The sequence below is a fragment of the Callithrix jacchus genome, chromosome 9, assembly GCF_049354715.1.
Source record: "Callithrix jacchus isolate 240 chromosome 9, calJac240_pri, whole genome shotgun sequence".
Taxonomy (NCBI): domain Eukaryota; kingdom Metazoa; phylum Chordata; class Mammalia; order Primates; family Cebidae; genus Callithrix; species Callithrix jacchus.
The window spans coordinates 106,597,036-106,611,001 of record NC_133510.1 but is presented as its reverse complement, the minus strand read 5'-3'; the positions used below and the strand labels follow the sequence as shown (position 1 = coordinate 106,611,001).

General features: G+C 43.5%; 1 protein-coding gene across 2 annotated transcripts in view; it reads right to left on the bottom strand.

The window, feature by feature from the left end:
- Positions 1-13,966, bottom strand: part of STAB2 (stabilin 2) — a 189,258-nt gene that overhangs the window by 86,394 nt on the left and 88,898 nt on the right. For both annotated transcript variants that reach the window (XR_013522061.1, XM_035257427.3), the window contains exons 24-28: positions 12,376-12,469; positions 11,109-11,267; positions 6,389-6,484; positions 4,619-4,714; positions 1,371-1,418 (exon numbers count right to left, since the gene is read on the bottom strand). Coding sequence is in view for 1 of the 2 variants with exons in the window: in XM_035257427.3 (XP_035113318.3) it covers positions 1,371-1,418; positions 4,619-4,714; positions 6,389-6,484; positions 11,109-11,267; positions 12,376-12,469 (493 nt within the window). In the remaining variant the exon portion in view is untranslated. The remainder of the gene's footprint in view (positions 1-1,370; positions 1,419-4,618; positions 4,715-6,388; positions 6,485-11,108; positions 11,268-12,375; positions 12,470-13,966) is intronic.

Below are 13,966 nucleotides of genomic sequence, written 5' to 3'. Positions count from 1 at the left end.
TCATGTTAGGAGACAAACAGGGCTGACTTCAATGCTTGGAAGAGATGACAATTTCCCATACAATACTGGAAAGGTCCTAGGGTCTCCTTTCCAAAATCCACCCAACCCACTGGCTGATACCTCATTTTCCCTTGTGAGACTCATTTCTTTTAATTCAATGTATGAGTCTTATTAAAGCAAATCTGCCCAATCAGGTCACACGTTCAGTCATTTTAAGTCCTTTACATTTTAGTTTAAATGAAGAGCCAAGAAATAGCCTTATCAGTTTCTTGAGGGTATGTGTACATGCAGAAAACCTTGAGCATTCTTGGACGTCTTTGGAGTAAAGATGGTGGGGAGACTGTAGGAAAAGTTTCGGCGTGGAAGAAACTAGAGGGCTGAAATAAAACCTTAAGTAAATTTCATTCTTGCCTAGAGAGCCAGTTCTTGGTAGAAGCAGTGGCATGCTTATGTCTAACATCTGGATCTCCAGAAAAAAAAAAAAACAACCCAAAGCCCTGGTTTGTTGTATTTACTGATTTTTATGGTGTAAATTCTTCCAACGGGGCTGATTTCAAGGTACCAAAATGACTGCACCAAAAGTGGAGGTACCATTAGCTCCTGTGAGCGAGTGTGTACAGGGTCCACTGGGCCAGCTTATGCCTGTGGGGTGGGACCAAGAATGACGAGTCTACATGCAAGTCAGCATACTCAGGAGTGCTCTCGGTCTCTTCTCTCCTCTGTACTGGGATCAGGGGTTCAAAGAGGCGCCATACAGAAGCAACAGGAAACTGTCCTGGAGTGGGTGCTGACCAGACGTGGACTATTATTTTGGCATGTGTCTATTTTAAGGGGATAAACCACTTGTTGCAATGGCTGGCTGGGCTCGTCACCTTGGTTCATTCAGCTATAGAGGACAGAGATTGAGTCAAGGGTCTAGGGTGGGGATGGGATTCTTTATTATTATACTTTTCAGGGGTGAGGAAAAAGCTTTTCTTGGCATATTGAGCTGAGAGCTAAGCACATATGAGTTATGTCAGATTACAGCTATAATTCCCAAGTCAAACTTGGTGAGTTACAATGATGAATCATATTAACTTACAAAAAAGATCCCTGTGATAAATGAAGCTCCCTTCTGCCCCCCACACACTGATGCTCAGAGCAAACTTCTGATCAATCACATCAGAGTCTTCAGGTGTAGGGCCTTTGCAGGTATATTTTTTAAAAAAATGTGTTCCATGTGGTTCCACAGTGCAGCCAGGGTTGGGAAACGCTGCTCAGCACAATCGCCTACACTCCTTACCAGCTGCATTTTCAGTTTTCTATTATATGCATTCCAAGTTTCTAAAACATATACATTCCTAATCCTAAGTCCCAACAAAAGTACTCACATTTATCCACTGGTTAAATATAGCTGCTTCGGAGAGGAATGACAATTCCTTATTCATACCATGCAAGGGAGGGAGGGAGAGATGGGAGAGAACACAGAGAAAGAGCAATGAGAAGTATAATCACAGTGCATTTCTGGGTCACCTGTGCTCAGCCTTCCCGGGGCTGGGCTCCTTTTCCTGGCCTGCCTCCCTGATGCTGATGTGAATGGGTGCTCCTGCTAGCTACATTTCCATGTGGCCAGAACTGCACATTTCTTCCACACTGAGGTGGCTTGATTATTCTCTAGAGAAGTCATTCCAGAAACTTTGAATGAAGCAACAACTCAGGTTTCTTCCAAATCAGACTTTAGGCTGTAAGAACATGGCTACCTAGACCCTAAGGTGGGAGTCACAGAGCTCAGCAAATAGTCCCTTTTCAGAGACATTGTTGAGTAGTGGCTCAGAGCAATGAAAGCAAACCATGTGGGTTTTCATGTTGGCTCTGCCATTTTCTAGTTCCCTAGGCCAGCTACCTAAAGGACCTCTATTTTCTCATCTGTAAAATGGGATAGTAAAAGCTCCAATTCACAGTTTGATATGAGAAACAGGAGTTGTTTTTAAAGCGATTAAACTAGAGGCTGGTGTGCAGTAATTTCAGTAAGTTTTAGCCCCTATTATCTTTAATTTATCCACTCTGGAATACTGGGGTGGAGTGAAGGGAGGCTCTAAGACATAAAAGGGGATGTAAGATACAAGGGAAAAGATGGCCCTCCCTGCTCCTCTAGGATTTACACTTGTTTGGGGGAAGTTCAGCCTTGAAAGGACAACTAACGTTGCTGGCAGAGCAGAGCAGTGACATTTAAAGGTATCAGATTTTTTTTTTTGTTTATTGTACTTTAGGTTCTGGGGTACATGTGCAGATCATGCAGGGTTGTTGCATAGGTGCTTACATAACCAGGTGGTTTGCTGCCTCCATTCCCCCTTCATCTATGCCCAGCATTTCTCCCCATGTTATCCCTCCTCACCCTTCCTACCCTCCGATGTCCCTCATCTAGCCCCCCTCAACTGACCCCAATGTGTGATGCTCCCTGAGTCCACATGTTCTCATTGTGTGTGTTTTTTTTAAGTTTCTAAACACAGAGTTACTAAAAAAAAAAAACTGGGTTCACTTCTTGGATCTGTCATTTACTGGCTAAGTGCTCTTGTGCAAGTCACTTAGACTCTGAGAACTCAAGGGCCTTATCTGAATAAATGAATATGATGAAGACTTCCTCCAGGAATTATGAAAAGTAAGTGCATTAATGTATGTGAAAATATTTTTTAAATTCCTAAATAACACAAAAATGGCAACATCAATGATCCTATGTGAATTCACATAAAGACAAAAAGTCTCAGTGCTGTCTCAATTCCATCTAGCAGTTGAGGTTATTAATAAGCACATGTTAAAAAGTAAGTTAGTAAGGAAGTGAATAAATGCAAGAGCAGAGATGCTTGAGTAATCCCTTAGAGGGGACACTTTAAGGGAGAGGAGGGCTGAGGTGCTGGTGGGAAGGCCAGAGCTGGGGAGGAGAGAGAGGAACGTGGCAGGCCTGGAGCTGGGGAGGCAGCAGCTAAACTGGAGGGGATGGCTGTTTAGAAGAAAAACGAGTGGGCTGGGCATGGCAGCTCAGGCCTGTAATCCCAGCACTTTCAGAGACTGAGGTATGTGAATCACTTGGAGGTTGAGACCAAGCCTGGGCAACATGGTGAGACCCTGTCTCTACAAAAAAAACAAAAAATTAGCGCATTCTTGTAGTCCCAAGGAGGATCACCTGAACCTGAGGAGGTCAAGGCAGCAGTGAGCCATGATCATGCACTGTACTCCAGCCTGGGCAACAGAGTGAGATCCTGTCTCAAGAAAAAAAAGAGAAACAAAAACAAGAGTGGAGTCTGTATGAAGATGTCTGGAGAGCCGAGCTGAGGACTTAATTTTGCTTTTCATGGGAGGAGAGGGACATTGTGAAAACAGGATTTTAGGGTTTCAGGAAACAGGGTTCGTGGCCAGTGCAGAGAAAATGTGATTTACATGTCATGGTCCGGGTGACAGGAGACAGCTCCTGACTCGGTGAGTTGAAAACACAGTGAACAGTGAGAGGGGAAGGGAGGAAGGGGCCTCCCAAGGGCGAGGCTCTTAGGGCAAGGCTCTTAGTGCAGGCTGTGGGTCCTGGGGATTGTTAGGCTTGTGATTTCAGCAGAGAGGAGAGGCAGGAACCCAACTGCCAGGTAGTTGAATAAAAAGTTAAGAGGAAATTTGTCCATTGACTTTGTTTCTCATTTTGACAAATATTTATAACCAATGGGACTGATGTAGGAAACGAGACAGAGATAATCTCTTAAGAGTTTATGGTTGTTGACAGACAAACACCACAAGTTCTCACTCATACACAAGAGCTAAAAATGTAGATCTCATGAAGACAGAGAGGGGATTGGTGGCTACCAGAGAGCAGGAAGGGAAGGGGGAGGGAGGGGATGAAATGAAAATAAAGAATATGTATGTATTTATTACCACTGAACTATACACATAAAATGGTAAAGATGTATGGATGAATATTTTACCTCAATAAATTAAAAAAAATTTTATGGTCAAAATAAAAAAAGTAGGAGCAATGCTGAGCTAGTGTGGCCATGCTGTACAGAGAGAATGTTCTGCACTGGTGGTGAAGTATTTATGCTCTGCACTAACAGCTATGAGAGCTATCAGCTGGATTTCTCACTCTGGAGCTAAAGGGTGATGGGCATGTTTGCTAAGCCTCTCAGTTTACCCATCTGTAAAATGGGCATAATAGTAGCATAACGCCAGAAGGTTGTTGTGAGATTTAAATGGGGTGTTGCTGTACGGTAAAGACTTAGCAAGATGCCTGGCATGTGTGCACGTGTGCTCACACACACCAGGGGTAAGCCCAGACAGGAGAGCCCAGTGAACCCAGCAGAGGCCAGTTGGTTGCTCCCTTGGGAAGTCTGAGAAGGGAAAGAGGTAGAGTATCAAGAAAGAGAAGTAAGGACTGCTTGGTGCACAGAAGCTGCCAAATAAAAGCCGGCTGCCTGCAGCCTGTGGAAAACATGTGACCCACAGAGCATGTATGTCATCTGTGAGAAGCAGCTTGCTTCATGTAAAATCTACTGCAGCAAAAGATATGTCAATAGATCACTTTAAAGGCATCTTACCCAAGAGGTTTTTAAAAAAGGGTTTTGTCTTTATTATATCCTTGAGTTCATTATAGATGACTTACCACTGCTGCATCTCCATAGCACAGAAAGCCATCTCCTTCATAGCCCTCTTGACAAACACAGCTCCAGACACCAGAAGTAGTAAACTGACAGTTTGCCTGAGAAAACCAGGATACAAGAAATGGTTTGTTACCCCAGTGAAAACATTAGATCCAAGTTACATCTATGAGACGACAGGCTCCATTATTGTGAGAACTGCAAATTTGGGGCTGAAAGATGGTATAAGTAACCCATAGACCCTTTATGTTGCAAAGGAAGTCTCCTGTCTGCATGTCTGATACAGGTATTATTTAATCACAATGAAATTATTTATTCTCATCCCTTCCAGATTTAGCAAATTAAAAAAATACAGGATGTACAGTCAAATGAGAGTTTCAGACAAATGATGAGGAAGTTTGAGTATACATTTGTCCCGTGCAATATTTAGGGCATACTTGGACTGAAAGATTTTTCGACACATACTTGTGTAACTGAAATTCACACTCAACTGGGTGTCCTGTATTTTATCTGGCAACCCTACTTTGGTTCTTCCAAGCTTTGGAATGGAGTGAAACTTGCAATAGCTATACATTTAGAATGCCAGGGCTTGGTTGCACTTAAATCAAGCAGGAGTGTTAGAGCTCCTTCAGCTTTGTAAAATGCTCTTGAGATTCTTGGGTAACAGACACCTTGGGGGCATCTTCCTACTCATTTTTCTTCTATGAGAATTACTCCCCCAGGCCCCACCCTGCACATGTACTAGGGGTGGGCCGTGGCAGCTGTGTTTATAACAACCCTACTTCTTGGCCATAATTGACTGACTCTTATGTGTATAACTGGGCCCAGTTGGGCCAGTTGGATTGTTTCCTCTATGATTTTGAATTGGGATATGGGGTGCTGATAAGTTAGAGGGCATCACTGACGGTGGGGGAACCATTTACCTCAAGATGTACACAGGAGCACTACAAGTTGGGGGAGAGAGACAGAGGCAGAGAGAAAGAAAATGCACAGAGGAAAGTGAAATGAGTTTCCATCATCTTAGAAGACTAGGGAAAGAAGCCTAGATTCTGGTGATCCTGCTGTCTTCAAGTCCTGGTTCTGGGCTCTTGGGAAGTTCAGTCATACTTCCTGCTTCTGGATTCCCAGAGCTACCCAGGTGATACTCTCAACAAATTTCTGCATGGATTCTGTTACTCGAAACTCCACACAATGTGACTAAGGCATCCGATTTCCTTGCTTCTGATGTTCCATGCTTAGTGAAAGCATGACCACCCCCAGCCCTAATACCTTTGCCTGATCTTTCGAAGTTGAGAAACAAGGCACCATGTACCTCTGAATGGGCATTTTGGCCGATAACTTAAGTAAAACTCTGTTGTGGCATTTAAAGTGGAAGCCCAGTTACCTCTTAAACTCTCCTTTAAACTGTTGGTTTAGAGGTACCAGATTTAGCAAATAAAAATATTGAATGACTAGTGAAATTTCAATTTTAGGTGAAAAATGAATACTTTTTAGTATAAGTTTGTCCCGTGCCATATTTGGGACTTATTTGTGCTTAAAGTGATTTGTTTCTTATATTTAAATTTAACCGGGACTTCTGTATTTTACCTGGCAGTCATATGTTGGTTCTTCCAAGCTTTGGAATGAAGTGGGAGTTGCAATAACTACTCACATTCTGCTAGAGATTCCCTTTTGGGGGTAAGAGATTTTGTTCATTACTAGACCAGACAGGAAATAATCTTTCTTTCTCAAGCATTTTTTTTTTAAGTAATGAAAACCAAAGTTAAATAACTCACCAATGGATGACACATCCCGGTTTGTTCCAAGCATGAAGTTATTGGTTCACAGTCAATCCCATTTCCTCGAAATCCTTTCTTGCACTCGCACTCATTCTATAATTTTAAGAACAGAGTCAAGGAGATTATTGAAAGCAAGTGCCTTCCATGTCTTGCCCTCACAAGGCACTGAGAAATATACTATGGCAAAGCCGTCTGGTTTTCCCAGAGAACAGCATTAATGTCTTTTGCTTGATACACTTCAGATTCTAGTCTCCAGATTCTACATTACATTTTCCCATCTGAGAGTATATTGGTACTCTCTTCCTGAATTCTTCCTCTCCACACCTCTGCAGAGAGTCTCAGAGAGGACTTGGGCCTGAAAGAGCATCGCATTGGATGGCTCTGCTACCTAAATGAGAAAGGTTAAGCAAGCTATGGGGTATCTACTCGGTGGAGATGCGTGCATGAGGCCATTGCTAGCCCGTAAGCACTTTGTTCAATTTAGAAACATTTGGCTTCCAGCAGTTTGTCTTTTTAAAGCAGCATTCCTGGTAATTAAGGTGTGTGCCTATTTGGAAAGTCTAAAAGTTTCCAAGCCAACTAATCCCTGCTGAGGGCAATCCTAGATATGAGGGCAGTTTCTATCTCCCCCGGCCTGATTTCTGTAATTGTGCACAAGGGCTGATGGGGGCATCAGGAAACGAGGTTGGATGTGGACACACTCGATCTGAGTCAATGAGAGAGAATGAATCCTGGGTTTTTGGTCCATTCTGTTTCTGATAAAACACCACAGAGAGACTCCCTCTTTTCCCATATCCCCATCAGGATGTTTTTCAAGTTTGTCTGTAGAAAGGAGGACAGAGCAGAGAGGAGACAGATATTGTTATAGGTTCAGCTGTGTCTCCTCATTCCCACATTCATTGGTTGCAGTCCTGACCTTTAGTACCTCAGAATGCGACTTATTTGGAAATAGGGTTATGATGTAATTAGTTAAGATGAGGTCATACTGGCGTAGAGTGGGCTGAATCCAGTAAGACCAGTATCCTTATATTAATAAAAAGGGGGAATCAGGAGACAGATACACACACAGGGAGAAAGGCATCCGAACACGAAGGCAGAGATCAGGGTGATGTGTCCACAAGCCAAACAATACAAAGGAGTTTCAGCAAAGCACCTACAACTAAGAGAGCGCCATGGAACAGCTTCTCCTTCACAGCTCTCAGACCGGACCAGCCCTGATGACACCTTGATCTCAGACCTCCAGCCTCTACAGCTGTGAAACAATACATTTTTGTTGTTCTATGCCACCCAGTTTGTGGCACTTTGCATGGCAGCCCCAGAAAGCTAATGGAGACACCAAGACACTTTTTTCCGTTTCTCAAGTGCAATCTGCCAACTCAAGTGCGTCAAAAATGAATGCAATCATTTCCTGAGTGCTTGGCAAGACAAGACTGCAGCGATCTTTTTCATAATTAGGACTCCTAGGGCCACATTTTAAAACTAATTTCCTTCAGACCCATGAGCAGACTCTGCTATCAGAGAAATCAGGCAGATAAATAGGAAAGCAGCTCTCAGATGCTGTGGAACAACCAGACCCTATGTGGCTTTTATAACATTTATCACTTTAGCATTATATATGCATGTGTCTGTCGCCTTGCACAAGATCGCATTTCTTCACGTCTGGTGGAGGGCCCTGACCATGGTAATCTCTTATCCTTACCACAGAGCTTGGTGGCTGAGTGGGCGTAGGCACTTGAGAGGTGTTAGATGAATGCACAAATGAATAGACATGTGAACTTATGTTTTATTTTGTCTGCCTAGCATCTGTTATCTCTCTTCCTGGAAACTGCACACCATTTGGCTCTGGGGACACCATCATTCATTCCCCTTCTCCATATGATAAAATGTGGCTGATTCCTCCAACCCATGGTGGGGTGCAGAGCCTTGGCCTGTGCTTGTTACTGTATCTTACACCCTGGGCCTCCTCTGGCCTGATTTCTGTAATTGTGCACAAGGGCTGATGGGAGTGGCAGGAAATGAGGATGGCTGTGGATGCACTCAATCTGAGTTGATGAAAGAAGGAATCCTGGGTTTTTGGAGGAAGTTACCAGAAAACATACTCCATTCCGGTAATTAAATATTGCAATGGTGAGGGTGAGGTCATCCCTTACCCCAGGCACCTGGGAAGAAGCTGAGCCAAGAAACAGACTTTTTATGCTGCCTTCTGAGCCCTGAATCATGTTGTACCTGTAGCTAGATCCATAAATGGACTTTATAACACATGGGCCAAAACATTCCCTTTTCTTTTTAAACCAGCTTCAATTGCTTTTCTTAAGAATTGAATATATATACATGAGAAAATGTATCATTTTAACCATTTAAAAATGTATAGTTAAGTGGCATTAAACACATTCACATTCTTGTACAACCATCATCATCATCTGTCTCCAAACTTGTTTTCACCTTCCCAAACTAAAACTCCGTACCTGTTAAACAATAACTCCCCATTCCTCTCCCCACTCTAGCTCCTGGCAGCCACCCTTCTACTTTCTGTCTCTATGAATCTGACTACTCTAGGAACCTCAGGTCAGTGGAATCACATAGTATTTGCCCTTCTGTCTCTGGCTTATTTCACTTAGCAACACATCTCCAAGGTTCACCCATGTTGCAGCATGTGTCAGCATTTTCTTCCTTTTTAAGGCTGATTGCTTTCCCGTTGTATACACGTACCATGTTTTGATTATCCATTAATATGCCAGTGGCCACTGGTTATGTTCATCTTTTGACTACTGTGAATAATGCTGCTATGAAATGGATGTTTAAATAACTGAGTCCCTGCTTTTGATTCTTTTGGGGGTAGACCCAGAAGTGGAATTGCTGGAACATATGGTCATTCTATTTTTAATTTTTGGGGGGAATTACAGTACTGTTTTCCATAGTTGCTGTACCATTTTACATTTCCACAAGTAGTGCACAAGTAATTGAGTTTTCCATTATAACCAAAAGATTTCTCCCTGATACAGATCCCCCTTCTATCCCTGTCCCATTGCCAACTCTCACTCCCTGAGAAGCACCTTCTCTGGTCTAATGAAATAGTTCACTTTAGCTGTATAGAGACATACGTCAATGTTGAGGCTTTGCCTGGGTCTACTGCTTCCATCTCCCATCAGTTTTCAAGAGTGGGAGGTGGGCTAAGATGGGATCATGCTATGCTCTTAGCCAAGCAGTTCCATTTTTTTTAACCCTTGTTCCTAATCATGTTAACCACCTTTTAACCCCCTGTGAGGGTCTCTTTGAAAAGAGTTCTGTATAGATCACTGTCTTTGGTAGTTATGAGCTCCCAGAGGAGCTCCAACACTTCTGTCTCTGCACAAGTGTCCATCCCCACACTGGCCCACAGGACAGATGTTCCAACTCTTATTCCTAGCAGGATGGAGGAGAAGGGAGTTGGAATGATGCCTAAAGCCACAGAGGGAGGCCCAAGAAACTTCCTTCTTGGATATCTTTAAATAGGGCAGATCTCCATTTGTCTGGGTAAATTCCTCCCTGAAGAAAAGGGAAGGTAGGAGGTGGACTTTAATATCTCATCAAGTTCCACTCAGGCTCTGTGATTCTCTGATTATTGACTTGTGCATAGAAATGAGAGGTGGGAGAACCCAAAGGTTCAGGGTCACGTGAGAGATATCACAGTGAGCAAGGTTAGGCTTTCTTCAAGCAGTGCCCTCATCATGGGAAGAAATACATTTCTCAAAGAGCTGAAAATAATTTGTAGGTCTTTAAAAAAGACTAAAACATAAAAATGAGAAACTGTATCAAGATTGAAAAGATAAGGGGGTTGATTTAAAATCCTGGTTCCCATCTTCGATGTGTTCTGACCTTCTTAGCCTTATAAACACACCTGTTGGTCCTACCTGTGGGAAGAGGTGGAAGAGGTGGGAATGGATGCGGGGGAGGGAGCCTTATCAGTTGCCTCTTTTTTTTCCATGGCCACAGTCCTAGTGTAGTTGGTAGCACCTCTCCTGGAGCTGATTAATTTCCAAGCAGTAGCCTTCTCTGCCTTGTTCTCCATTAAATGACGGTGAGTGAAAGTGATTAATACATTACAAAGCTATAGAAATGTAAGGTTGGGACAGGTGCGGTGGCTCACGCCTGTAATCCCAGTGCTTTGGGAGGCTGAGGCGGGTGGATCACGAGGTCAAGAGATCAAGACTATCCTGGTCAACATGGTGAAACCCCGTCTCTACTAAAAATACAAAAAATTAGCTGGGCATGGTGGTACGCGCCTGTAATCCCAGCTACTCAGGAGGCTGAGGCAGGAGAATTGCCTGAACCCAGGAGACGGAGGTTGCGGTGAGCCGAGATCGCACCATTGCACTCCAGCCTGGTAACAAGAGCGAAACTCCATCTCAAAAAAAAAAAGAAATGTAAGGTTGGTCCAGGGTGGTGACTAAGAGGGCAGCCCTGGAATCAGACTGTCTGGGTGCAAATCTTGCACTATCATCTTTTTTCAATGTGATTTATGCAAATAGCTTAGCTTCATGTTGCCTTAATTTCCTTTTCTGTAAGAAGGGATAATATCCCGTCATAGGTTTGTTGTGGTAATGAACCCATTTTCACTGCCACAAATGACTGAAAAAAGCGGCAGTAAGTTCTAGCCAAAGTACTTCTGTGACCTGAGGGGAAAGAAAGTCACTGCAGGATTCCTGCTTTCTGGTTGCTGCTATCACGTCCAGCCTACCTGCCCGGGACCCACGTACAAACAGGTTGCGTTGTTGTGGCAGCCGCCGGCACTGGGCAGCAGGCAGCTGTTGATCTCCACGCAGTCTCTCCCATTCCCTGTCCAGCCTGGCTGACACACACAGGTGTGGGTGCCTGTGCCAGTTTTGATGCATTCTGCCTGCAGGAGGAAGAGAAAAAGCAAAGCCTCTGAAGCCTCAGTCCAGCCATATGATCCCAAAAGAGAGGATTTCCAGATATATGTTCCAGAAACACATATTTGCATTGAGAAAGGTGGAAATGCTTGATTTGCATTGAAATTCATGCAAATATTAGATCATTTAAAGAACAAACTTGCTGGGAGCTGGCCAGTTCATGGCCACTAAACATCACTGTGATAGTTATTAAGCCAGGGACTATTTATATTGTTTTGCAGGTGTAAACCATCATCTTGAGAAAAGTATTGTTATTATCTCTATTTTACAGCTAAGGAAACAGGTGTTGCCAATGTCATACAGCTATAAAAAGGCTTGAGCCCAGGTCTGTATAATGTGGGAATCCAAGCTCCATGATACCAGCTCCAAGGACTCTCAGGAGGAGCCTTGCCAGGAGGCTGGAGGACAGAATGAGAAGAAGAGAGAGGTACAAGATACAATGTTGAGATGAGGCTGAGGTGGACGGGGTTAGGACGAGGCTCATTCAAAGGGAATCTGGTAGACTGGGGTCAGCTGGTTTCATCTAGATTTTATCCTCAGAGCCAGAGAAAAATTACTGAAGGGATTTAAACCTGGGAGAAACATGATCTGATTCACTTCAAGCCACTCTGGCTGTGGGTGGGGAATGCACTGTGGGTAGTAAGAGAGGAAGCAAAGAAACCAGTTACTAAACTGTAGGTAAGGAATGAAGGTGACTAGGGTCAGGTAGGGGTGGTGATAACTGAAAACAATGGTAGGTTCTGGCTATACCCCTACCAACAACAGAACTTAGTCACTGAACTCCCCCAGACCCCAGTTTCCTAATCAGTAAAATGATCACTTGAGCCCTGGAGTTTGAGGCTGCAGTGAGCTATGATTGCACCACTGCACTCCAGCTTGGGTGACAGAGTGAAACCCTGTCTCAAAATAAAATAAAAATTCAAGGTTTAAGCACAAATACTTCATGCATATGGAAAGTGATCAGACACTGACCTGTGGAACATCTTTCCTCAGGATTTCCTAAAAAAACAAATCAACCAACTGAAAAAAGCCAACAAGAAACCAGGCAAGTCGGAAATAAAGACCAGTACTCACATTGCGGCTACAGCCTCCCGGGGTCAGTCCTGTGCAAGGGTCCGTTTCAGAACACACAGTTCCATCTCCTTCATATCCTGCTTTGCAAATGCAGCTGCAAAGGAGAGTGTGCAAAATCAGCCCCAGAATAAGCACCAATGACCCAGAAGAGAGCCAGCCAGCTAGAGATAAGCCAGTTCCTGGCCAAACGGCTCCACGGTTTGCTCCACGGTTTCCTTGTGGAGGAAGTCAGTGCTCAAATGTGGTCGGGGTACTTCCAGGGTCTGCAGTCAGATACACCTGGGTGGAAATAGAGCCCACCCACTTCTTAGCAGTTGTGTGACCCTGCACGAGTCTCTTAACAACTGAGAACTTATTTCTCATCAGGAAGATGGGCCTAACACCTCCCACATGAGGCTGAAGGTTAAATGAGCGAATGCACACGGAGTGTTTAGCAGAGCACTTGTAGATCATAAGGCTCAACACCTGGCAGCTTCTCTGCTCTTATTTTACCAGAACCTGCCTCTTTAGAACTCTCCCTGCTCAATACTGGTTATTACCTGTGGTTCAGCAAAGAAGAGCTCTACTCTCTTCTATGCAACAGCTCTTAAAATATTTGAAAATGACAATCAGTGAGACTTCTCCTCTCCCCTTCTCTGGCCCCTGAGAGGTTTTATTTACCCCCAACACTGCATTCCCAAGTGCCTCTTCTGTGAGCTTACTTGGTTTCTTGACCCATTATCTTTCCAGATGATCCCCTCAAAATGTATCGTGATGATACTTTCACTATTAAATGTGGCTCATTCGTTCATTCATTCATTCATCTGTTCAGTATTTATTGAGTGCTCTATGACAGATGTTGGGGACATTGCACCCCCATGTCCTACTGCAAATCCAGTCATATGTGCCTTACAAAAATGTAAAAAATATATTTTTCATGTATCAAGTTTCCTAGAGAAACAAAATACATCTAGTGACCAAATGAAGAAATAGGGTCATCTGTTTCAATAATGTTTGATTTACCCAAGTTCATAGAGACCCATGCTGACAGTCCTCTGTGGATGATTTCATTGGTTTCCAGGGTAATTTTGATCACATGTGGTTTTGACTTATGCACTGATATAGATCCTAACTCCTTAGGAAAAGGCATTTCTATTGTACAACTGTGGAAAAGAGGCAGTCTCTTCTCTCCTATACCCTATGGTGGGAGATGCAGACCAAAGGAAATAACTATGTAAATAAAAATTAAGAAAAGTGGTGTTAGAATAGAGCTAAGAATTCCAGACATCCTCTTCATTTCCCAGGATATTTTAGGTGGTTACTGCCTTGGAGCTGGATATTTCCAGAGAGGTAAATTTCCTCTGGCATTTTCCCCCTCAAACCCACTGCAGAATGCTAGACAGTATTAAGGAAACAAATGGCGATCTATTGATTAAAGACCCAGTTTCCTGCAAGATGCCTTTAACAGGGGAGCAATTGTTAACAGCCTTAAAAAGTAAAGGTGTTTTCAAAGGTTGGAAAGTTGGTGGGCAAATCTTCATTTCTTTCACATATGTGGTGATAATAATGGTCATTTCCATGACAGAACATCATTGATGTGCTAGCCTTGGTG